The sequence below is a fragment of the Nasonia vitripennis genome, chromosome 1 (assembly GCF_009193385.2).
Source record: "Nasonia vitripennis strain AsymCx chromosome 1, Nvit_psr_1.1, whole genome shotgun sequence".
Lineage (NCBI taxonomy): Eukaryota > Metazoa > Arthropoda > Insecta > Hymenoptera > Pteromalidae > Nasonia > Nasonia vitripennis.
The window spans coordinates 15,584,972-15,609,333 of record NC_045757.1 but is presented as its reverse complement, the minus strand read 5'-3'; the positions used below and the strand labels follow the sequence as shown (position 1 = coordinate 15,609,333).

Below are 24,362 nucleotides of genomic sequence, written 5' to 3'. Positions count from 1 at the left end.
TTATAACAGACATTTTTTTAGGATTCCTCGCGAGCTATAAATAATTGAGAGAGACGCCGCAGCAACTGTAAAACACAACATTGAAATCCGAATCATCCGAAAAAGAAAGGCATCAAGCTATTCTCGCTCGGCATCAGCATTGCTTCAAACTTCATGAGCGGTACAGTACTTGACTTTCAAATCTTATCTCCAGTCTATCACCGCTGCAAAAATCAACTCACTCCTCGGAGCCGTTACTAAATAAACGCTGCTGATAAAAGTCATCAAGTCGCCGCTCTCGCTATTGTCTGTGCGTTTGTGAGTATCTATACATACATGGTACGTGTTCGCGCCTCCTGTATGGACATACACATATACATATGCATATAATGACGTCCAATACCGACGCTAGTTCATTAAGCGCGGCGCCGAGCTGTATTACGTGTCCTCGTGAGTATAGTCCTCAGGCCGTTGGCCCAAGGTGTAACGTACGCAATGTTGCGCGTAGGATTCCATCGACGGAAATTCTCTACGATTACCTAAAATGTAAATCGAGCACTACATTCGGTTATCGCAAGCCTTAATAGCTACTTATACAGTGATATGAAAAAACTTTTGAAAAGAAGAGCGAGCTTAGTGCGCAGCGGGAGACCGATCGCACACCTGCATTATCATCGTTATTCGCGAGAATTTATAGCATCGCTGGCGACTTCTGGCGGTAGAGGCCTCAGACGTCAAATAGTTCCGTATAAAATGTCAGTAGCTACTCTGTTCTCCCTTCCACGTGAGAATCGTGCTTTCCTCTGCAGGTGTATATTTCTAGCGCAAAGTCGGCGCGCGCATCCAGCGCATGCCTATATGTACACACGGACAACCGCCAAGCACATGGCTCTCACAAGCTATCGTCGTTTGCATATGGCGTAAATACAAACATCACGGCGTGGCTTAGCTGGGAATCATGCCTGTGCGATGACAAGCAACTACATTTTCTGTTTGCTTTGGTGATACTTCGATTTTGACATCGGGGGAAGGCGTTTGACGCGGTCGAAAGTTATCGAGCGGTGACGTTGAACTTTCACGGTGACGTCACGCACTGTAAAATTTATTGCAGTTGTGCTAGCGATTGCGTAACAATGCAATGCAAAAACTTCAAAGTTAACGTATTACTCGAACGAGACATTACGTATGTCGCGGCAATGAAACAAAAAATGCATCCTGATTTTTCTTATTAAAAAAAAAAAAAAAATGCACAAAAAATACTAAAATGCAAATTTTTAAATTACGAATACCGAAACGCCGAATTCCTCCGTTTCCAACGTGTACAATTCCAAAATTTTAATTTTAAATTTTGTTCCATAGGAACTCTTCAGAAAATAACTGAAACCCGAAATGGCCCAAGGATCCACCTACAAATACCAAGAAGGCCCATCATAAAAGGAGAAAAAGTACAACTCCTTGGCGATGTAGGGTCCGAAGAAGAAAAAGGAGAGATTCTTCAGTCTTCGCCGCTGCATCCCTCAGCCAACGCCGCCGGTTTCCGACTCTCTCCCTATACATTAACTCTCCAACACAGAGTCACATCGCACTAACATACCAACGGGGGAGCTGAGAGAGAAGAGAGAGTCGGTCGCTTGCTTGCTTGGCAGCCAGACAGCGCAGGCCGCAGACAGGGAAGGAGGGAGAAAGAAGAAGTCGGTCGGGCGGGGAGTGTTATAGCAGCTTTGCGCGGCGCGTCGTTGGCGCAGCGGTAGTAGTCCAGTCTCTCTCCTCGGTTCGCTCGCACGACGCGCACGAGAACACGGTACTGTCGTACGCCGGCTCGTACGACCGACCGCGTGCATCAAACACACAAGACGCCGCTGCTGCAGCCAGCCGTCCCCCGAAAATAATGAGATAGCGGTGCGCAGCCCTCTGTATATAAGTAGTACACACGAGAGAAGAAGAAAGTGCGTATATACACGACAGGGAGACGAAAAAAAAACACGAGGAGAGCTCGTTGGCCTGCAGAAGGATTATCAAAAGATACTTGCGAGGTGAGTTTATCGAGAATAACGTGTAGCTTTTTATGTGTTGTGCCGGCGATCGATCCACGAGAGCTGTACTTAATTTAGGCGCCGAGGCCACCGGTCGATCAGCACGCGGGGGCGATTATAGGTTTCGCTCCCAATTTCTCGAAGCGAACGTACTATACTATACTTTCATGTGCTTCCGGGACGACTGCTCGTCGTATGCATATGTTCGCTCGGTTGTGCCTGCAGCTAAGAGCAATTTTCCCGAAAGTTGAAATTTGAAATTTCGACTTTTCTTAATTCATAAGAATTCATTGCACTCGTCAATTTCCAGTCGCGTTCATGCATTTTTCATCTATTGCTTTGCCGACGAAAGAGGCAAATCATCCTGACGAACGCGGCTGCTCCGAAATTTCCTTCCCGCGCACAGAGTTCATTGACAATCCGCTCGTGCGGCTGACGAAAGTCGCGCCGACTCCGCGCAGCATCTTTGCATCATCTTGTTCAAACCCAGGCGCGCGCGGGTTCGTCTAAAAATAGAACTACCTCGAATCATCACCCTCCTCCCGCTCAAGCTAACAGCCAAAAACCGCTAGGCAAATTTGTCCGGTATTTCAAGAAAAAAAAAGTTTCCGCGATCCTCGAATTCGAAATTAGCCGCGTGCCGTGCCCGACGAGAGTTGCACTTTCGGCGCGTCTCGATTTCCGGCTCGGGTCGCGTGCTCTAAATTTAAATATCGGCCGGGTATTTTTATCGCGGGGGTAGGAGACGGCCACGTCTGTCGCTCTGTCGTGGCAGGCGTATATGCCTAGGAAAGAGGCCAGGCCTGTGCGGACACGAGGAAGTCGGGAAGCGGATGTACAGCATAGTATAGGCCGTGCGCCGAGCATATACTTATAGAGGCTTGTAGAGGCTGCCATGAATTTAGCGAAAGCCTGTCGGAACGGCTGGCGCTGTAGACTATAGAAGTTTGCCAATTTTCAGTGTTTGCCTTACAGTCCTGTACAGTGCTGTAATTCTCGGTAAGCTCCGTTATACAATTTCTCCCTGTATGTTCAAGTTACAAGCAATTTTAAAGTTTGTCGAACGCCCACACGTTGTACACAGATAACATTTCCATTTCGCGGTAATCTGGCTTCCTCGTCGGGTCGTAAAATTAACGGAATTTCACGTGTGCGAATTTAAATGCATCAGCGTACGTCACGGCGTCATGTCGCGTGCTGCATACGACCCGTAAAAAATAATTGATCATCGCGCGTACAACAAATTCAAAATCGAGCGATTCTACTCGCTAAATACTGTTCCCTGAATTCAGTAACACTCGGACAATATTATATACTCTACCAGTGTATAAACTATTAATCAACGCTCACCCGGTAAGAAGCCACTCGATAGCATATTGTATATCCTCCACGTTTCTGAATATTTTTCCTCGCATACACTTATATATATATATATATATATATATATATATATATATATAGTATATATACTCCCACGCAACTGTTCCTGCGTACTATCAGTCCTTATCTCCCCGCAGCCGACCCTGCACGCTCGTCAGGTAAAACACACGCAGATACGCGGTCGATAAGAAGTGAAAAATATAAGTAAAAGGCGAACTTTCGTGCAGTCGCGTTCAAGTGTTCGAAACGCTGCACACGTGTTTCGTCAGGCGAGACGCGCCGATCACGTGGTAAGCAGACGCCATCGCGTTAAGAGCGCGTGTAGGCGGCCCGTGTGCGAGAGTCTTCGCGTTGCTATATGTAGGTATAATACGCTCTTCGCGAGCTCGACTGCCGCATGATGTAATCCAACGTCGGTATTTCGGCTGGAATCGATAGGAAAGCGCGCGCGACGTCATATAGAGCAGCGGCTTTACCCAGTTCCGGAGTGCCGGGTCAGGAAGTCACGACGGCACATGAGAGCATGTATAGAGTGAGTAAAGCTGAATTTTTTAGGTTTTGAGTGCGAGTAGGGCATACTCTGGGCGGGATTGTTTAATCCCTCAGCTGCGCGGTGAGTTCTTATTCAGTTTGAAATGGGATAGTTCGCCTGGATATAGTAGCTCGAAAAGTTAATCAATTTTGGAATTTTAATAGTCTTTCGGTTGCGTGATAGTTGCTGTGCCTGTCTATCGTCTAGTTATGTGTAACTGGTTTGCGAATGCAATTTTTCCGAGAGCTCGAGAAAAAAAACCTAAAGTATATACTTACAGAGTTTTTAAAGATAACTAACGACTCGACGTGCATTAAAAAGGAAAACAAATAATGAAAAAAAGCGCTGAACTATGCATTTTTGTACTTCGGTATCGATCGGTTCGTTAGCCTATAGACTCGCAGCCCATGTATTGATATACGAATGTACGCTCGCAGTATAGCTTGGAAACGATGATGCATCGTTGAAAAAATTCGAATGTTTACTATGAGTCGCGTTGGCGTTACATGAAACTCCGCTCTGTCACCGAACAGTCGATCATTCTTTTAGCGACGCGCGCGTTATCGCTGGTCGAACATGATTTACGATCACGAATGAAAAACTTTAAATGCTTGCGCTGCCTACGTTTCGCATACACAACACGGACGTTATAAAAACGCACACGCGCGAGTCCGCTATTAACGCCGTCGGGTGAATAAACATTCCGTTTGCTCAAGATCGCATTACAATATTCTCGAAGCGCGCAACCATACGTTATTAAAAAAAAATTGCTTTCAAACCAGTACGTCAAAAGTGCACAAAGTCTGCGATGTATATCATTATCTCTGTAGCTTAAAGGAAACTTCGATGAAAATACGTGTCGAGTGCGTGTTATTTATATCACAACAATAACGAAACAATATTTGCAATGTTAGTTCTTGCCCGAAGTGTATGCATTTATATACGTGAACCCGCTGCTCTTCTTATATTTTATAAATAAACAATAACTGTTGCGCGTGCGCACGTGTAGTATAATTTCAACTGAAGAAATTAAAATTTTCATGCGACACTCATACGGGCTTTATGGCCAAACAACCGGTATAGCGGCTTAGTAAAAAGTTTGCAGAGATAGGTAAAAAAAATGTAATAGTGACTCCACAAAAACTTCCATCATCATCCTCTTCTATACACACCCAAAACTTTCCTTTGGTCCGCAGCTTGGTCACGTGCTCTCCGCCTTATTCTAAAAGCGAGTGTATTCATCCTCGACTTTTTTGTTCTTTCGCGCCTCCGCGCGCGTGCGATTCTCACGTTGAACGCGAATGACCTACATTTTTCCGCTAAGTTTATCGCCGGCGAAATGTCAATGCCAATCGATTGAACTTCGAAGCAGGTTTTAATGAATCTTTGCGCCATAATTCACATGCATATCGCTGCTGATCAATTATACGTGTTCGGGGATTCCACTCGTTGTGCGAGTTATTTTTGCGTTCTTGTAATCGTTGACCATTGAACCAGCAATTCAAGATCTTGATGTCGTTTGCTTTGTGGCAGGTAAATCCTATTTATACTTCGATAATTCCTGATATTAAACGAGATTATGGTACTCACGTGATTGTTGATAAAAATAATCAAATGAGTATACTCATATTTGGAATGCCTGCATCGGCGTTTACTTATATTTTCGAGCGTTATTATTTTAAAGACGATTTAAATAATACCAAGGCTTTGAACTAGTGATATATAATTTTTATGAATGAAAGTGATAAGCCAAAGATATAGAACAACGTAAACAAAATAAGATTTGGAAATAAATCTGCTGATAGAAATATATCAAACGTGATAATTGTTAAGTAACGTTTGGGCCCACATGATCGACGCACTATTAAGCGTTTATGTTGTATTGCGATTTGCACGATAAGCAATGATAATTTGTTAAATATTCCACTTGCGATCGTTTTTTATCGAGTCCAGTGATATTTCTTCCAATGTGGGTACTTCGTCTGGTTATATGAGAAAATATTGTATGTATTGACGACGACCTGAAATTTTGCGTAACGATAACGCGTGACTTATCACGTTATGAGCCAATATTAGCATCATTGTGTTCTCAAACATACACGTATTTTGTAAAGACTCGAGCTAAATTTTCCTTAGCTATACAGATTGCGCCAACCTCTTCTTCATCGTCAGCTCGCATATCTGAGTTAGATAAAAACAATGGGATTCTTGTTTACTCTTTTGCTTGCTGTGGCCAAAGGCATTTTAACGCCTTCCGCCTTGAAACGCCGTATCGCTTTTATTTACAGCACAGCGCATTAGACCCAATGGTTAATCGTATAATAGAATACACGCAGTCTTAAACGATATCGCACTTGCAAATAAATATTTATTGTTCTTGTGAGTACGTCAGTCAACCAAAGATAAACACGGCTTTCGGGCTGTCCGATCAGTATTTCGCGTGTATAATATATGTCCAAAGTTATCTCAATTATAGGCGATTCTAACGATCAGTGCCAAGCTTTCTTTCCTCAAACGTTATTGCTCCCCATATTCGCTCGTGCGTTTCTGCTTGTGTATATTAATGTTATGCTTTTAGTATGAAGCACATTACTTAGATCAGAGCAAATATTTGCGAGAGGCATAGTTGGAGGAATTCATTAACCGCTCATTAGGTGCTATTACCTGGAGGGAGTTGCTAATACCGCTTCATAATGATGATTTGACGTTTGCTCGAAAATTACTGTTTCGGGAGAAATTTCGTATATTGTTACGCGCATCATGCAGTACGTCTTTTCGCAATAGCTGCTCTCGACAATGACGCCAGAGATTCGCAAGATAAGAGGCTTGGGTATAGGACTAATTTCTTGTAAACAGAATAAAGGTCTAATCATCGTCGTAAATGCAGACGGTTGCAATCAGCGCTATTGCTCGGGCTTAAACGAAGCTCTCCTGTAATTAGTATATAATAAGTTGTTATCCGAGCGAGTGTAATTTGTTTCGGAAATCAACGTTACTGTCTAGCCTTGAACTCTGCCATATGCAAACGATTGTAAAATCGTCCTATCAGCCAATCGATGGTAAACACTGTGTTCACGACAAGAATATAGCTCTAATGGATGACCTAGTATTTGTTCTTGCTTTTAAGGGAAGAAAACTACACGAGCGATAGTTTAGCACTATCTTTAGATCCAAAGCCCGGGGAGCATAAAAGTTCAGTCACCATGACACTGCAAAGAGTCATCTGCGCGACTAGCGCAACACCGCCAAAAACAAACGAGCAAAAAGCATCGATCGAGATGCATCAGCAGAGGCTGCTGCACGTGCGAATCCTCGTAAATGCGCTTTCACAAAAATGAGCCGCGCGAGCGAAGCCACGTAATACAAATCAAGTTAAGTAAAATGTAATTGAGGCTCAATTGAAAGTTTGCCACACAGCGTGATTCACTCTCTCCGTCTGCTGCGTCACTCTATACGTGTGTATATAGAATACGTAGGCGCCACTCACTGTGTATGTGGGATCTAGCCGGCAGCCGGTTTGTCCACTTATTTTTTCTCCCTCTTTTTCTGTATCCCTCGCCGCAAGCGTGGCTATTCTTCGAGCGCGAAACAGCCTCATTATCCCGTCGCATATGCAGCCACGTGCGGTTTTGCAATCTTTGCGAGAATCTCGCCGTCTCGCTGTCTCGCTCACCTGCTTGTTGTAAACTATTTCGCGACGCGCGCGGCTATATTGTAAAAGTGGAAACGACGACCATTATTAGCCACCGTTAATGTGACTTTTATGCCTCTACGGATACTGATGATTTAATCTCTGGCGCATTGATTTTAGAGCCTTGACAGTTATTGATGTTGTACTGCTCCGAGAACTGCATTGCGTTATCGCGTAAACGAGTTTCGCGTAGGTGCAATTAGATCGATAGCATAGGTAATTGCGGAGACGCGATACTGGCAATCGCCAAGTTGTGACTAGCAATACACAGATGTTGTAGAACAAATTGCGAAGTTGTAGGGGCTACAATCGTAACAAGGTTAGCTGCGGTAATGTGCTGAGTTGCTTTGAATGAAGACAGGCATTGTCGGCCAATTCGTTGTTTTTGTCGCTGGACAAATTGACGGCTCCGTAACCCACATTAGCTGCGAGTAGCTTTTAAGCCGCTGAGTTGTAACACTCACTACTTGAAGCCATTCTTCCCATGCAAATAAAATCGCTCAAAGGTCAGCAAATTTGTATACCAATGGATGCACGTACAAAGATTTTCTTGAGGCTGCGATTACTTATATGTTCGCGAGAACTCAGAATTCAAGGATCACGCGAAGTGTAATATTTGAATTACAAAAGTAAACAATAGTCCATCATCCATCGGACGTTTTGAGAGCGACTCGTCTTTGCGAGCTCGACACTAATACGCATGTTTCTACGTTTTTCTGAAAATTTTATTTTTAAAGCTCCAGTGACGTACAACATCCGTTGGCAAAAGAGTTAGGGCGGCTAAAACGAAAAAATGTCTTTGTGAGCAAAGGTGAATGCATTGTATTGCAAAGTAAAGCGAGAGACAGAGGGAAGAAAGCTCAGATGGGTATATTGAGTAACATTTCCGTGTAAATATTGGCAAACTTGCGCGTATAGTTCACAGGTAAACACGAGTATTGATCTACTTTTAGCTTTTCGCCGCACGACGTGCACGTAATAATATTTGTCTAAGATTATCGTGTAGCCACATAGCTCATTTCGTTCGCCAGTTAATCATGTAACGCTTGTGGTTACTTTGTGGATACAGATGTCGAATAAGTGACGCATATACATACCCGTATAAATTCAAGATGACTAGACGTATTTGAAAAGCTTCGAAAATATGCAAGCCATCAAATTGGGAAAATATTTGGTAATATAGATAGCACGATCGGTACGCGTACACTCGTGGCTCGTAAACATTGGCAGAGTCTTTGGTCTGGGCTAGACTCTGTAGCCAAGCCGACAAACTAGAAAAGCAGAACTCGAAAAGCTGGCTCCAACTCATCGGTGAACTACTTTCAACGCTTGACGGGTACACTAACCCACGAATAATTGCGTTAAAACGGTAATTCCATCGCTCGCGCGTCTTTTTTACGATCGCCGCAAACTTGACACACTTTGTGACTTACACGTGCGGCGAATTTTTCACCAGCCGATCTTTTATACTCGATAACAGCTTTTTCGTAGACGCATGCTTAGACTCTTGTAAGTAGGTAATATAGCGTTGAAAAGCGTAATCTCTTTTTATGCTGAAGTGACTGTTGTAACTCAAGGCAGCGCGTGTAATCCAATATATATATATATACACACATATCGTACGAGACTGCGTGAAACTCGCCTTTTTTATATCAGCCTGCGTAAAATTCGAGCAGCGATAATTATTTCGACACAATTACCTAGTAACGAAAGATTCTTCGATTATTAGTGTCTCCGAATGTCAGATTGTATAATTGACAGGTTGACAGAAAGAAACGAGAAAAATATGAAAATTATTCATTGAATTACTAGGTCGATCTTTTAGATGTAAGATAATAAAAACAATCCTGTACGCTATGCTCTAACGACTATCTATCTCGACGGGTGATCGATTATGACAAAAATAGAACCTCGACGTTCAGTTATCCTTGGTTATAGATCTTACTATTCTATCAGGTAGATGTGTGGTAAAAAATACCTTACCAGTAACTTCAATACTTATAAATGTTAAAATATTACACAAATTCTTGGACAAGGAGATGCCTGCCAAAGTCAATGTACGTCAAACTGCGAATTAAAGCGCTCTTCGCAGAAAGACATTAGCTTTCCACGTATCCCTCTCACACAGTCGCGCACTCCCGTCTATACACACGTGTACAATAATAGATTACATAGGGAGACACATAGAGAAGAAAGAAGGCCGCTGCGTCTCGGGTCAGCCGCGCGTATACTAATCGGCCCGCAGGATCTCGCGCTCTAGTTGTTATCGCAAAAAGCGCCTGGAATATAATATGTATAAAGCTGCGCATGCGAGTGCAAATATAGTTCGTTATACCGAGGAAAGCGTCGAAAATATCCAGCGCCGCGCGTATGGTTTCCGGCATTTTGAGCCGGAAAGTCTGACGAGAGATATCACGCGCTCCGCGATGCGGTAATGGAAGATGAGGTGGGAAATACCGCGACTTCCGCGACTCGAGAAGATGATGGACTTTTTGAGGGGCGGTCGTTCGTTTACGAGTTATTGCTGTGCAATGTTTCAGTTAAATAGCGTTCGATCGGGGTGTTCACGGTCAGTAGAGGCTTCGACCTCTCCGAGAGCTGCGTCAGGTCGCGGTCACTCGTATATGTTAGTTATACACAATGCAAGGCAGTCGATTTTTCTTTTGTTGCACTGCGATTAATGTATCTGTCAGAGCTCTGCACAACAAACAAAAAGACACGAGCCAATCGCTGCTCATTCACTCGTAACGCTATCCTCTCACCGCAAAACCACGAAGAATCAATCCGGTACGCATCGGCAGCCAATAAGTATCGCATTAACGCGCCATTGCCCAACGCTCTTTCTTTTTTGAAAAAAATAAGAGAAAGTCGACTTACACCTCTTGACACTTGCCCAAGAGTATCTCGCAGATACTTGCTATACTGTAAATAACGCGTTGGCCGATTGATAAAGCTCAACCGGCCGCTCGCGCGTGGCCAAGGGTCAGAGCGGTAACCCCGGAAGCTTCGCGTTGTTGCTTGGGTTAGTCGCCGCCTCTGTATCGCGGCTACTTCGTAACGAGCGAGCACCGATAAACAAAGCGCTGCTCGCGAGCATATCGAGGGATGCCGAGCGTGCGGAATAATTGTTGATGTATGTTGCGTACTTTGTGTTTCGAGGATGAGAAAAAAAGTTTGAAACTCTTGCATAAGTGTATATACTAGGTAAAAGGGGCGATAATATCGGCTCTGTATCGCTTTTCTTATTCCAACTCTCAAAGGCTCTTCTGTCGCACGTATGTACCTATAAATGACTGTGATAAATTCCCACGAAACAAAAATATTGCGCAACGGTCTCTTTAAAATATGGATCAAGAGCTGTATACGTGCTCCGAACTATCGATTTTGCAGGTAGCTGTATGAGCAAAATTGTGGGATACAGAACTGGGCCGTTCGCGTGATTATATTCGTGCCCTCCTTATCTTGCCGGCGGCGCTTTTCTCGCCCGCTCGAAACTGCGCGGTCGCGGTCACTTTAGGAATTCAGTATATCGTCACAGGGTCGTTGTTGTTAAAGGAACATTTCTAATTTTGCCTTATTATTTTTGTTGCAGATAAGCTGAGAGAGTTCGGAAGGAACCAAAAAAAATAAGCAAAATGGTGAGTATCAATCAATGTCAATTTTATTTTTATCATATACCGAGTCTATGAGAACGAAGCTAATTAATTATCTCTGATTTATAGGTTGAAGAAAATCTTAAAGCACCGACGGAGTTGGACACCTTCCTTCCGACAGACGGATCCAGCTTGAAAGACGGTGCTCTCACTGCCAAGTAAGTTTTTGGCCGTCGCGCGCTTATTAAAATTAGGACGTCCGCGTGAATTGTTAGCTGCTTCGCTCGTTATTCAGAGTCCAATACGCCGAGCGTGAAGAAATGGTTAATAGCTCGAATTTTTAAGACCAAGTCCGACGAACCACGAGTTTATGCAACCGAGCGTGATCAGTTACAACACTTGCAAGTTTTGATTTGTTTACGCAACTGATAAGAGCAAGAATCTTGCGCAAACGCGACTGCAAAACTGCATTTATCTCTATACGCACTCGCTACTTAAATACAGAAACTCCAACACATCGGCCTAACTCTTGTGACGAGACTCGAAGAGCGCTAATCTTTTATCGCGAACTTTCATCATACCCCTCAACGCGATTGCTATTCACCGCGTTGGAAATGTAACTGCTTGCCATTTGGTGCTTTCTTCGACATCGGCCTTAATATCGCAAAGCTAGCTACATACGTATCACTGAGCGCCGACAAAAGACGCGCTGCATTGTTTAAGTAACGCATAATCGCGAGCGCGTTCGATTGCATACTTATAGAGATTTTCGCGCGTGTCACAGCAATGACGGCGAGGACACATCGAACGTTATTTACCATCGCCGAGATTGACTTTAATGTTTAACGAGAAGTTCCGGACTTCCTGATCGAATCGTTCCATAATTCACTCGAGAATGAATAAGACATGAACGCGCACACGTATATAAGATTAGACAAATCGTAGTCGACGAAACTCGACACCGTGATACGCTCAGTTCGCACATTTCTCCGGGGAACATCCGACGAGGCGGCCGACCAATGGCGAAACGCACGTTTGCAGAAAAAGCGCATATTCGCGGCAAACCGAATGGGAGGAGATATACTTAAAGGAGTGCAGCGACCTCGAGTTCTCGTCATTTGCGATCGTATTAATTGAACGGTTTCCTGTCCCCGAAGCGTCCGCTCACGCTTCGTATAACTTCGTTTCCTTGCGCTAGATTAATAACATTATATTCGGGTATTGAATATGCATAAGGCGCGAGGACGCATTCTTTGAGAGAAAGAAAGTGCGCGTTATTTATTGTCGAATATTGCATTGTATTGACGTGGCGCGAATTTTAGTTACAAAATGAGCGGACCCAGTGGACAGTCGCGCAGAAGCGTCACAGAGTAAATCGAGACATTTTTAGACTGCGCTTTAGTTGCACTAAGCATTTCTGCTGTTTGTGTGTGAAGAGGGTCTAAACAAAGTTTTTACTTGAATTTACAGGTACAAAGTACAAGTTGCCTCGCGCGATGTCGAAACCGCCGCCCAACGAGATGGAAAGAGCTTCGACCCCTTCACGGAACGAAAAGTTTCCAATCCAACGACGTGAGTACATTATATTCTTATTGGTTTATCACTTTTCAAGTGTAACCTTGCTTGTTAACCGTTGAACTTCGGATACGATAAAAGTGAATAATAAACTTACGTATCGCGGTATGATGGCATTGGCAAAATTTTAATTAAAACTTTACGAAAGTTGTTGCTCTTTTTTGCTTACATCGGTGATTATCTGTGTATTTATTATATACATCTTCACAATGGCCCTTCAGTCTGATAGGTCAGAGAAAATATTTATGTAAACTGTCTTGATAGACATTTTCTTTTCCAAGATGATTCGAGTATGCATAAACCGTTAATTAACGATAACGCCTAATAACTAGTATATACAGATAAATCCAGATGGGTTACAAACATAATTGTCCCAATTAGTTTCTTGAAAAATGCCGAGCAAACAATTTCAATAGAGCTCGAAAGGAAAATTCATTGACCCAACCGCCTAATAACTCTTCTTTTCTTTTTTCCAGAGATTGTGATACGTTAACCCACCTACTGAAAGCCTCCCTAGGAACTGGAATCTTAGCAATGCCTGTAGCCTTTCAAAGTGCCGGATTACTAGTAGGAGTTTTTGCGACGATACTCGTCGCATTTGTTTGCACGCACTGCGCGTATATTCTTGTAAGTATACGATTAACAATTGTACAAATATGCTGACTGCGTGGACTGTATTTTCACACCCAACAACTGCAAGTTTTGTTTTGCCCGAGAAACTGATACGAAAGAAAGCGCAGCAATGAATGCATACGCTGTATACAAATTGTGCATTAATCGAATAAGAAAATCTTTTCATGCAGAGCGTCAATTCGAAATTAAAAAATTAAATCCGAAATTGCCAACGTATTATACCTACAAATTTTATTGCAGGTTAAATGTGCCCACGTTCTTTATTACAAAACGAGAAAAACGCAAATGGGATTTGCGGATGTCGCCGAAACCGCCTTTGCAAGTGGACCTAAATGGGCCCGGCCGTTTGCTGGACCGTCTAGGTAATTCAAAACTTATTAATTAAAAAAAAACTTAATTGAAGTAAAATATCCATCGTTAGATCATAAAATCTAACTATCGTTGACTTTAAATGCAAATGTAAAAAAGCGTTAATTGAAAACCGGCTCAGCCGGATGATACTGGAAAATTACAAGTAGCTAATTCGCTAGTTTTCAAAGAGAGCAATGCACATTTTAATGATGTTGTATCTCTAGCTAATTTGAAAAATGTTTATTACAAAATTATGAAAAAAGTACTAACTTTCTATTTATATTTACAGATACCTCATTCAAATTAGTTTGTTCATAACGTATTACGGCACCTGCAGTGTATATGCCGTGATAGTGGCGGCAAATTTCAACAAAGTTATCTCATACTACATGACGCCGACCGGCGAACCGCTAGTAGAAATCAATCCCAGAATCATAATTGCTATATTGCTGCTTCCGCTGATTCTCCTCAGTTGGATTCCTGATCTCAAATACCTAGCACCCGTCTCAATGGCAGCCAATGTATTTATGGGAACGGGTCTTGGAATCACGTTCTATTATCTCGTCAAAAGTATCGAAAACTTCGACAATGTCTCATATATAGCACCCATTTCAGAATTTCCAAACTTCTTCAGTATAACAATATTTGCTATGGAGGCTATAGGTAAGAAAGAATATGTCATATGAAATTGAAGAAATAAGAAACAAGTTGGAAAATATCTCGCCATGGGTAACAAATATTTAAATTTGCAGGAGTCGTCATGCCATTAGAAAACAGCATGAAAACGCCCCAGCATTTCGTCGGTATTTGTGGAGTTCTGAACAAGGGAATGTCAGGTGTGACGATGATATATATTCTGCTCGGATTCTTAGGATACGCTGCCTTCCCCGGAAAAGCTGAGGGCAGTATTACTTTGAATTTGCCCACTGAAGAAATGTGAGTACATACAATAATCTATCTATACATTACATACTACTTATGCTGTGACAATTAATAAAATTGATGATTATTGTTTCAGTCCCGCACAAATCGTACAAATTTTAATAGGTCTGGCAGTTTACTGCACTTTTGGCTTGCAATTTTATGTGTGCCTTGACATTGCTTGGCAAGGGCTTAAGGACCGTTTCCAAAAGAAGCCAAACCTTGCTAATTACGTTTTAAGAACCGTTCTTGTTACTGGATCAGGTAAGATTTTGAATACTTTATTGAATTTATTAAAAGATTTCTAAAAGTTAAAATTGAGTAGTCAAAAAATAATACTTCTTATTTTTTCTTTCAGTTTTGATTGCAATAGCTGTACCGACAATCGCTCCCTTCATTGGACTGATCGGTGCATTCTGTTTTTCGATTTTGGGTCTTCTCATTCCAGTATTCGTTGAGACTGTTACATACTGGGACATTGGATTTGGAAGGTTCCATTGGGTGGCTATGAAGAATGTTATTATTTGCGTCATTGGCCTTATGGCTTTAGTATTTGGATCTAGCAATGCTGTTAAAGATATTCTTAAAGAGTACGCCCCAAAAGATGCAGAAGATGCAATATCAAGAAACGTAACAAATATTGCAGTTAATGCAACAGCAGCTGTAGTAAATGCAACAGTTGGTGCATTGAATACAACTGTAGGCAATTTTTAATAGGTGCTAATTTTTGTCTTTTTATATAAAAGTATATCAAAAAGCTATTTTTTGTAAATACATTTTAAAATTATTAGTTTAAAAAATAAAGTTTTTTTGATACAACACAGATATTGTATTTGTCAACTTATTACCCATTGATTTTATAAAAAGTTTCAATAGCCAACTAAGTTAATTTACTATGAAGTAAAATACAAGAAATTAGAGGGTTTACTTATAAATTTATTTGTACTAAAACTTAAATTTAACAATCACTTGTTTAATGCGATCCGTAAACTTTATCTGTACTGTTCATTTTCACAAAGTTTCACTTATGTAGACAGCATGGTTGACATGAATACAGGAGTAAGCTTCTTGTTGTTCTGTGTGTTTTGAGTTGCTGGATTTATTTTTCCAACGGTGCATAATTGAGAAGCTTTTCAATTAAGTCCACATGACCAAGAAGCATTCTGCGGCAGCAGTATCTCTTGAGACCCAGAGAATCCAAGGCATCACTAAACAATAAAAATATTGGTCAGTTATTATGTCTATGATTAGCAAAGTAAATCTATGTATTCATAAATTATTTGTTATAATGAAAGAGAAAATAACATGGTTTAGAGTCTTCAATCTATTAGTTAACTATAGCAGTGCTAAATAGACAGTTATTTACAATACTGAAATAAGTACTTAGGATGAAGCAAGTTGCATTCTATTTATCACCACAGTTCTCGAAAATTCTTTTCAGGCACAAAATCAAATTAGTATAAGTATAAAAGTAAGCAATATTACTCAAAAACCAAGCATTTAATCGAATTTACAAGCAACAACGTAGTGCTAATACACATGATTTAGTAAGGTTATGTTACCCTTCAGTGTATTCCGCTTGCAGCAGGCCCAAGTAGGCTTCCCATTTGTTTCCAATGACTTTTCCGCAGGTAAAACACCGCACAGGGATGATCATCTTGATTTTCGTCTAAAAGAATCACTACTTTGTTTAATAATCCAACGACAAATAGACGGCTTTTGTCGAATGTTCCAGTGGCTACGGCGTGTTACTCATCAACATCACTATAGCTAGACCAGACTGACGCAGTGTGGAACTGGAACTATACTGGGAACTGGGAAGGCATAACGAGCAACAGCGTCTGCATCTATAGGGATAAACTCTCGACGCGCGCGCCATCTGTGCAACTAGAATTCTGCCGCGTTTGCAATATTTTGCAAATCATTCAAACGCAACCTCTTTAGCTGTCGATGCTGGCTTATATACATAAGTAATTTTCATAAACGCCTTATGTTTGTTTTCCCTTGTCAACTCGATATCGTCAACTTTTTCTGCTCCAATTCACGCACCGGTGGCAGTTCAAAAAGCGAAAAGCTGAACCCAGCAACAATCAACCGACGAGAAGAGCTGAAAAACGCAAAGCAGTAGGTCATCATTCACGAATCGCAGCAACGATCGTAAACACACGACCAACCGAAATTCAAAGTCCCTCCACATCCACCCTCGCGCGCGCCATATAGAGTATTTCACCGCCATATATATATATATATATATATATATAGGATGGGAAACGGCGGCAGCGGCGGTGGCGGCAACGCAACCTATCCTTTGTAAGTTCTCGACGCGCAGCCACTACATACGCGGCCTTGCTCGAGCAAGGAAGGGAGAAGAAACACACGCACACACACGGCCGTAGAACTCAGTGCGCGCGCGCGCGCTCTACTCGAAATTCACGGTCGTCGCGGAGCTGGCGATCGAGAGGACGGCTATACCAGCGCATCCTCATCTTCAGGTAAAAGTATAGCAGGGGAAGTAAAAGAAGAAGCGCAGCAGACGTCTTGGGGATTAAAGAGCCGCGTTTAAAGGGACGCCGCTGGCAGTGGCGTCGTCCTCTCTCCACCCGGCGACAACAGAGTGCGTAGCTTATACCGTCTTATACATAGGTATCCTCTCCACTACATTGTCAAAATCAGCTGCCATTGCTCACGGCGTAGATCTCTCTCTCTCTCTCTCTATATATGTATATATATCCGCGATCCATCGTCTCTCTTTCTCTCTCTCTCTCTCTCTCTCTCGTGTTATCTATAAATCCCGCGAGTGCCGTGGTTATTATATGCTATCGCTCCCCTGCATCAATTTTTTTGCTGGACTCCAACAGCTATGTAGGCTATGTGCAGGGCTGCATGAATTTCGGTGTAGCCGCCGCCGCCGCCGCCGCCGAGGCGCTCGACAATAGCGCGCGTCAGCAGCTGTTTTCCCAGTCGCCCTCGCCAATAACAGCCGCTCTGCTGCAGGCCTTCCTTCTCCCTCTGCTTTTTTCGTGCAGTTGCATTTACGCTCGCACACACGCATACACAGCCGCCTGTGTAGGTATACCTATATATAAGTATATAGAATCTATCTCCCCACCCTCCGGATCCTGCTCCCTCGCGCGTAGAGCATCGTCGAAGGCATCGCGCGCGCGGCGTTATATACATTTCGTATATACGTACGTGCACACTTTATATACCTATATAGTAGCAGACCGCACGCACACAGCCGGAGAACACAGTGTGTATGTGTGTGACGCGAAGCCGCTTCTCGCTAGTGACGACAAAAGGTCGCGCGCCGCTCGGAGCTAGACCTCGACTCCTTTGTAAAACATAGAGAAGCTACCTGCTCCGTTTACTGCAACGGGAGTCGGACCGTCTCGGGATTTAATCGCGTCCTTGCGCGCGGATGTATTAGTGGTACGTATTTTCGAGGAAGGCATCGAATCAAGAGAGAGAGGGGGTATATATCTCACCTCTACACATCGTATATACACGTATAGCGGGCATAATAGCCCCGAGAGAAGAAGAGTAGTGTGTATAGATATAGAGTCGAATAGTACGCCGAGAGAGAAAGAGAGAGAGAGAGAGAGAGAGAGAGAGAGAGAGAGACTGCAGAGCCGCGCGATCAGCCTCTGACTCCGTTTGTTTTTGTTGCGGAGCCATCAGTCAGACCCTCCTGACGTCTACGCATCTAAGTATCTGTTTGTCGCGTAGGTGGTTCCGTAGTGCTGAATGAAACGGCTACTGGCGTCAGGATGTAGTTCTCCGAGGGCCAGGACTGCATGCAGCTGCGGAGACGCTCCCCCGCGGCCGAGTCAATTGTTGCTGCCGCCGCTGACGAGAGCCGCTGATGTGTATATAGTATCTGGCATATACGCGGACTGCTGCTGATACTCCGAGGAGGGAGGATAATAGAGATTACGGCATTGTTGCACGAACGAACGTCGATCGACTACCTATACCCTCCCGTTATTCTCTTCGACTCTTTTTTTACGGGCTCTTTTGTACCGCTCATCGATATTATTACTGTATTGTTGACATAGTATTTGAGATGCGTTTGTATTATACTGCATTGTAGATAGTGTTAGAGATATCAGTATATTTGTTGAAAACGCGCGCTGATACTATCGTTGTCGATTATTTATCGTTGTTGAGGAATACTTGGACACCACGTATACTGTTCTGCAGGCTGCGGTAAATGCAGCTTGCCAGGGAGATATGGACCCCTCGATGTTTGTCGCTTACACAACACAGGTCAACGGAGTGCCACTCGAGTCCAAGCTTGCTACCTACATGGTGATTTATCTTTTTGACACTTACATCTTGCATTTTAACTATGAGAGCTTTAAATTAATTGAAATTCTTGATTTTCATTTTTGCAGAACCGTCAAACTCCAGTAGGAGTAGCGGTCAACACGACAAATGTGACCAAGCATCTATCCAACTTGACATTAGATGCAAAGAAGGTAGCTGCTGCTCCCGAATTCTTGCCCAGAGGAGGTCCTGCAAATAGCAATAGCACCTCGCCCAATTTTCTCAATAATTCTTATCATTCTCAAGAGAATGTTGGAGGTACAACATACTTCTATGCCCAAAATTCTTCTGTTGATTCTGGTATTACTGCTGGTGAAGATGGAGCTGAGATTGTGAGTGAAACATATTGACTTTAGTTATTTTTGTCACCGGCCTAATTCATTCATGTAAAAATTATTGTTTAGGTTGGCACTGTAGAGCCACTGCCACTAGCTTATGTATATCCAGGTACACCGTCTTTCTTACAACCTTTCAAGGCAGCAACGGCGAATAAATCAGCATCTAACAATACAGAATCTCATATGCCTCCAGCATCACAGGCTTTGAGTTTCTTTGTCAACGAATCTCTGCGAGTGGAAATTCTTCAAAAAAATGCCCTTACACTTGCTCAAGCTGATCCTGTACAATATCCAGATTTACCCCCTGAGGTTGAAAACTATCAGGACCTGGTTCCATTGGAAGTGATACATAAACCTGTTTCTTCAGTATTGGGATACCAAACTTCTACGTACAAAGCTACAAATGTCAAAAATGGAACGAAGTACTGTCTACGAAGAATTCATGGTTTGTTAAATCTTTGAACTTAATTGTCTTGAAAGATAATCTAGGAAATTTCACTGATCTTTTAATTTGATTTGTAGAATTCAGGCTAACAAATACCAAATGCATGGTATTTGTTGATATGTGGAAAAAATTAGCACACACAAATCTTGTCCAGCTGAGAGAAGTCTTTACTACAAAAGCATTTGGTGATCATTGTGAGTATTAATTACCAAGCCATTATTTTATTAACAAAATTATCATTCAATGTTAATTATTATCACGAATTCTTCTTACAGCCATAGTATTTGTGTATGATTATCATGCTGGGTCAGAAACTCTACTGACAAGACATTTTTCTGAGATCAATGGCTACACAGATCCGTTCTCTTCGGATCCGAATGTTCCGCGACCCTATAGCCACACGAAAAACACAATACTCAGACAGCAGCAGCATAATTATATGCTTCCTGAAAGTCTCATCTGGAGTTATATTATACAACTAACAGCAGCTCTACGTGTGATTCATGCAGCTGGTAAATATATTTGTACCAAGTAGAATTTCACATCGCGATATAAATCGATTCAACAAATCACTCATAATTATCTTGCAGGTCTAGCATACAGATGCCTGGACCCAACCAAAGTTTTGATGACTTCGCGCTCGCGACTGCGTATAAGCTGTGCAGCGGTGCCGGATGTCGTGACGTTTGACGGCAGCACAACTAACCCTCTGAGCTTGATACCGCACTACCAGCAGGAAGATTTGATAGCACTGGGCAAGCTTGTCTTAGCTCTGGCCTGTCGCAGCCTCCTCGCCGTCCACAGAGACAATATGCAAGCGTCTCTGGAACTTGTCGCACGCACCTACTCCACCGATCTCCGAAATCTCATTCTGTTTGTATACCAATGTTTATCGCGCACTGCTAATGTGCATCTTGTGTGGGTTACTCTATAGAGTTGATTACAGACTACCGACAACTCCCGCTTATTTATGCCTTGCTTGCTGCCAAAAGGTGACTTGCTTTTGAGACTTATCCTTTTTATTTCTTCATTATTTTCAATGGTTATTCGCATTTTATAAGTAAAAACGTTAAAAGCTTGTCATAAATAAGTGTAAAAGGTTTATTTGGTTAAAATTGAGTAGCCATGTTTTATGCACATCCCTCAAAACGTAATCACTAAATGTAGTGGTACAATGCCTGTGCTTGTATCAAGTTAGTTTGGATATGAAGTATACCACAAGGTTATATTCTATGTCTATTCCTAATATCTTGATTTGTACGATATTTCGAAGATATTAAGAAAGCAATAGTAGACTATCACCTTGCTCTCCAAATCGCATACCATTATCACATCAGCATAACTCTGTTCCCCAGGTATTTACTGTCGAACCAAGCACGCAGGAGCGTAACAGATCTCATGCCGATGATTGGGGCGCGCTTCTACACCCAATTGGATGCGGCACAGCTCTGTTCTGACGTACTCGAGAACGAGCTAACGAAGGAGCTGGAGAACGGCAGGCTTTTTAGGCTTATCGTCAAACTGTCCACCATCAACGAACGGCCTGAGCTCAATCTGGATCCCCAGTGGTCGGAGACCGGCGATCGTTATATGCTCAAATTGTTTAGAGATTACGTTTTCCATCAAGTTACCGCTGATGGCAGGCCCTGGCTAGATTTAGCTCATGTCGTATCGTGTTTGAATAAATTAGATGTCGGTTCACCGGACAAGGTGAGTACTAGCCATTTAGTGCTTTTGTTACATAATGCTCGATCTCCAATGCGAGGTTTATATATAGTTGTAAGCATTTTAATTGATTGAAATTTTGCGTTGTCAACAGATTTGTTTAATATCCCGGGACGAACAAAGCGTGCTGATTGTTAGCTATGCAGAATTGAGACATTGCATGGAGACTTCGTTTAACGAACTAGCACAAGCTACAAAAGGCTCTACTGCAGAGGTTGTCTAAACCACCGCGGGAAAAGGTTAATAAAGCCACTTGGTATTTACCGCAAATGTGATATCGACATCTCCAAGGTACTGTCATTTTAAAGAAGCTCTCCGATGGACAAGCTAGTGGTAAGAGTAGTAGTGACAGATATTAAAAGAAACAGAAACGAAAACTTGATTTCTATTCAGAAAAAGCATGCGTTGTAAAGAATTTTTTCATAAAAAATAAGTATTGTGCAAAAGAAACCTAAAAAACAAAAGAATGAAATAAGATATGAGAGATATTATTTAGAGAGTATGTGTGAAGAGAGAACTATGATTATGAAGTGATTCATGAGTGGTGGATCGCCGAGTCATATGTGTCTAAGTGCGTTCTAGTGTTTACAAAAGAAATTAATTGTAATATATATATAAGTATGTGCAAATGATTACCTAAGTAATCATGAATGATGTAAATTAAAAAACATCTTTGAATTTGCTACGAGAAAAGCAGAATCCGTTACGGTACTATTACGATGAAACTGTACACAGAACTTAACAATGTGCTGAGAAACAAAAAAAATCTTAAAATGATACCTAAACACAATCGGTGTATAGGATAGAGATCGTTACGTTTTAGGTACAACTCGTAAGCATTAATTTTGAAATAAATGTTTATTTTTGAAAGCAATCTTAAATAACTGGTATTTTTAATCTATTCTAGAAATTTTATCGATAATTTATTTATTTATTTATTAAATTCGATAGGCTGTGAGCCCTTTTACAAAATAAAGATATAAATCGACCGCAAAATAAAAAGACGTTGGTACTTTCATGAAAATAAACAAAATATTTCTAGGCAATCACTAGTACTTTTATTAGAAACGATTTATAGTTTTGGGTAGGTATACCGATCGTGGTGAACTATTTTTTGAATAATTGACAATCGACTATGACAATTTTGTATACATGATCTCTCCATAATCTACAACCACAGTTGGTATATCTGCTCTATTTTTAAACGTAGTCACAAGTATTTTTTATTTTCTAATTAAAATAATTGATAAACTCAAGTATTATATGTCCAATGACGAAACTAAATTAATTTTTATTCTATTTTTGTATTCGATTATTTTATCGACTTATCGATACGATTAATTAGTAGTTTTATTGATAACTTGCTCACGATTATATTAATTTGATAAGTTATGTGTAGACGCATACATATTTTTAATTATAATTATTATTTTTACTATATATTTTACGTTTTTTGCCAAAAAATCGAACAATTGATCTGACTGCTCATCCCAAAAAACGAATATACACATAAGATGATTGGTACTAAAATAGATACTTTTAATGAACAAAGTTTCTTTTATTTTAATATCTCTTGAAACTGAGACTAATTCATCCCGTATCCTTGATTTTATTTATTTTTTATTTTTTCGTATTTACATGCGATAAAAACGGTAAAATACTTTTTTTTTACGATTTTTTTTTTATTTTCAGTACTGGAAGTTCATAAAACATTTTCAAACGAGACATTCATCACGACATGATAGGCTACTTTTCAGAGCATTTCATCATTCGAAATCCAAACAAGGAAGCCCCCCGACGATCTTTTTGCACGTATACGCATCGGTTCTCCGCATTGCCACATTCCCCTCAAAAGGTCAGCAGCATCAGAAGAGAAAAAGGAATCTCGGGCCATCTCTCAAGCGAGTACATCAGAGAGCCGAGGTCTCTCGAGAAGCAGCAGCAACAGTTCGAGCACAGTGAGTCGGCGAGACATACACGGCAATCATCAGAAAACGTTGTCCGCTGTGGACTCTTTCGGAGAGCGCTTGCCGTGCGCTATATACGGCGAGCGAGGCTCGATGACCACTTAAACTTGATCTCATTTCCTTCGCAATCATGCCTGCCGTCGCCGGTAGACGCACAATGAGACAGGGCCGAAATAATGCCGGTTGCGGGCTGATGTCGGGTAGGCTCCTCCTTGATTGTGTTAATGGAAGCGTGATTTCCTCCTCACCGGAGTGAGGCTCCTCTCTATGTGTTTGTACGTACTTTGTAGCTTTGCTGTGGGTTCAGGGCGAGTGTACGTGCTAAGTGCTTAGTCGTTGAAGTGGAAAAAGAAACTTCTATAAAGAGAGAAAAGAAATTTTTCGAACCGGGTTGACTGGAACTTTTTTTCTATTTTTCAAACCATATTTTCATTCCATTAAAATTTGAAAACTCGACTTGGCAATGTATACGACTTCTTCCGAATTTTCGAAAATTCTTGGCTAACAACGCGCTCGTTATAATTTAGCGATATTAACCGAAATTCTTCCACATAACATCAATACTCTGTCCGACAAGCTGGAAACGCACACACGAGCGCGGCATAACTGTAAATCCATCCTGCAACATCGCGTCTCTCGAATCAGGAACGCGCGCGAGTGTACAGCCAGCATCGGCACACGCGTCTATTAGCGCGAGCCACTTGCGAAATCGACTTCATCCATATATCCACATGCATTAGGCGTATATACTCCGTCTCGTCGGGTGCGTAGATAGATCGGCGCGTATTATTGATAGTAGCGCTGGTCGACGCGAGGTGCATGCGTGTGCAACACTGTATATAACGAGGAGTCAATCGCTCGAGCAGTTCGCGA

General features: G+C 41.9%; 3 protein-coding genes across 10 annotated transcripts; 2 read left to right on the top strand and 1 right to left on the bottom strand.

The window, feature by feature from the left end:
• Nucleotides 1-3,620: 3,620 nt before the first annotated feature.
• On the top strand, nt 3,621-15,511 carry LOC100121381 (proton-coupled amino acid transporter-like protein pathetic). Of its 2 annotated transcripts, XM_032601300.1 has the most exons (10): nt 3,621-3,924; nt 11,208-11,253; nt 11,338-11,426; nt 12,679-12,780; nt 13,260-13,410; nt 13,657-13,778; nt 14,057-14,430; nt 14,520-14,703; nt 14,786-14,952; nt 15,047-15,511. In XM_032601300.1, the coding sequence occupies exons 2-10, from the start codon at nt 11,251-11,253 to the stop codon at nt 15,400-15,402; spliced, it is 1,548 nt and encodes a 515-aa protein (XP_032457191.1). In that variant the 5' UTR covers nt 3,621-3,924; nt 11,208-11,250; the 3' UTR covers nt 15,403-15,511. The 2 variants fall into 2 exon arrangements, with proteins under 2 accessions (XP_032457191.1, XP_016843669.1); XM_016988180.2 differs by lacking the exons at nt 3,621-3,924; nt 11,208-11,253; nt 11,338-11,426 and adding an exon at nt 12,205-12,578.
• A 92-nt stretch (nt 15,512-15,603) lies between these two features.
• On the bottom strand, nt 15,604-18,018 carry Rpb10 (RNA polymerase II subunit 10). Of its 3 annotated transcripts, none has more exons than XM_032599466.1 (3): nt 17,898-18,018; nt 16,251-16,795; nt 15,604-15,896 (listed from the first exon to the last, which is right to left on the bottom strand). In XM_032599466.1, the coding sequence occupies exons 2-3, from the start codon at nt 16,343-16,345 to the stop codon at nt 15,788-15,790; spliced, it is 204 nt and encodes a 67-aa protein (XP_032455357.1). In that variant the 5' UTR covers nt 16,346-16,795; nt 17,898-18,018; the 3' UTR covers nt 15,604-15,787.
• LOC100121359 (PAN2-PAN3 deadenylation complex subunit pan3) lies at nt 16,967-22,403 on the top strand. Of its 5 annotated transcripts, none has more exons than XM_031927085.2 (9): nt 16,967-17,302; nt 18,415-18,996; nt 19,083-19,346; nt 19,419-19,797; nt 19,875-19,991; nt 20,073-20,309; nt 20,388-20,670; nt 21,153-21,507; nt 21,617-22,403. In XM_031927085.2, the coding sequence occupies exons 2-9, from the start codon at nt 18,919-18,921 to the stop codon at nt 21,743-21,745; spliced, it is 1,842 nt and encodes a 613-aa protein (XP_031782945.1). In that variant the 5' UTR covers nt 16,967-17,302; nt 18,415-18,918; the 3' UTR covers nt 21,746-22,403. The 5 variants fall into 5 exon arrangements, with proteins under 5 accessions (XP_031782945.1, XP_031782949.1, XP_031782971.1 ...); XM_031927089.2 differs by having other exon boundaries at nt 16,970-17,331; XM_031927111.2 differs by having other exon boundaries at nt 17,068-17,180.
• The last annotated feature ends 1,959 nt before the right edge of the window (nt 22,404-24,362 follow it).

What these genes read in the sequence shown, in the direction of transcription:
- LOC100121381 (XM_032601300.1), top strand. An exon ending in CGCACTGCGCGTATATTCTT is followed by an intron (nt 13,411 to 13,656) that starts GTAAGTATACGA and finishes ATTTTATTGCAG; the next exon opens with GTTAAATGTGCCCACGTTCT. An exon ending in AATTTGCCCACTGAAGAAAT is followed by an intron (nt 14,704 to 14,785) that starts GTGAGTACATAC and finishes TTATTGTTTCAG; the next exon opens with TCCCGCACAAATCGTACAAA.
- Rpb10 (XM_032599466.1), bottom strand. Translation starts at nt 16,345, where the DNA reads ATGATCATCCCTGTGCGGTGTTTTACCTGCGGAAAAGTCATTGGAAAC. An exon ending in CAAGCGGAATACACTGAAGG is followed by an intron (nt 15,897 to 16,250) that starts GTAACATAACCT and finishes TTTATTGTTTAG; the next exon opens with TGATGCCTTGGATTCTCTGG.
- LOC100121359 (XM_031927085.2), top strand. Translation starts at nt 18,919, where the DNA reads ATGGACCCCTCGATGTTTGTCGCTTACACAACACAGGTCAACGGAGTG. An exon ending in CCAAGCTTGCTACCTACATG is followed by an intron (nt 18,997 to 19,082) that starts GTGATTTATCTT and finishes TCATTTTTGCAG; the next exon opens with AACCGTCAAACTCCAGTAGG. An exon ending in CTGTCTACGAAGAATTCATG is followed by an intron (nt 19,798 to 19,874) that starts GTTTGTTAAATC and finishes TTTGATTTGTAG; the next exon opens with AATTCAGGCTAACAAATACC.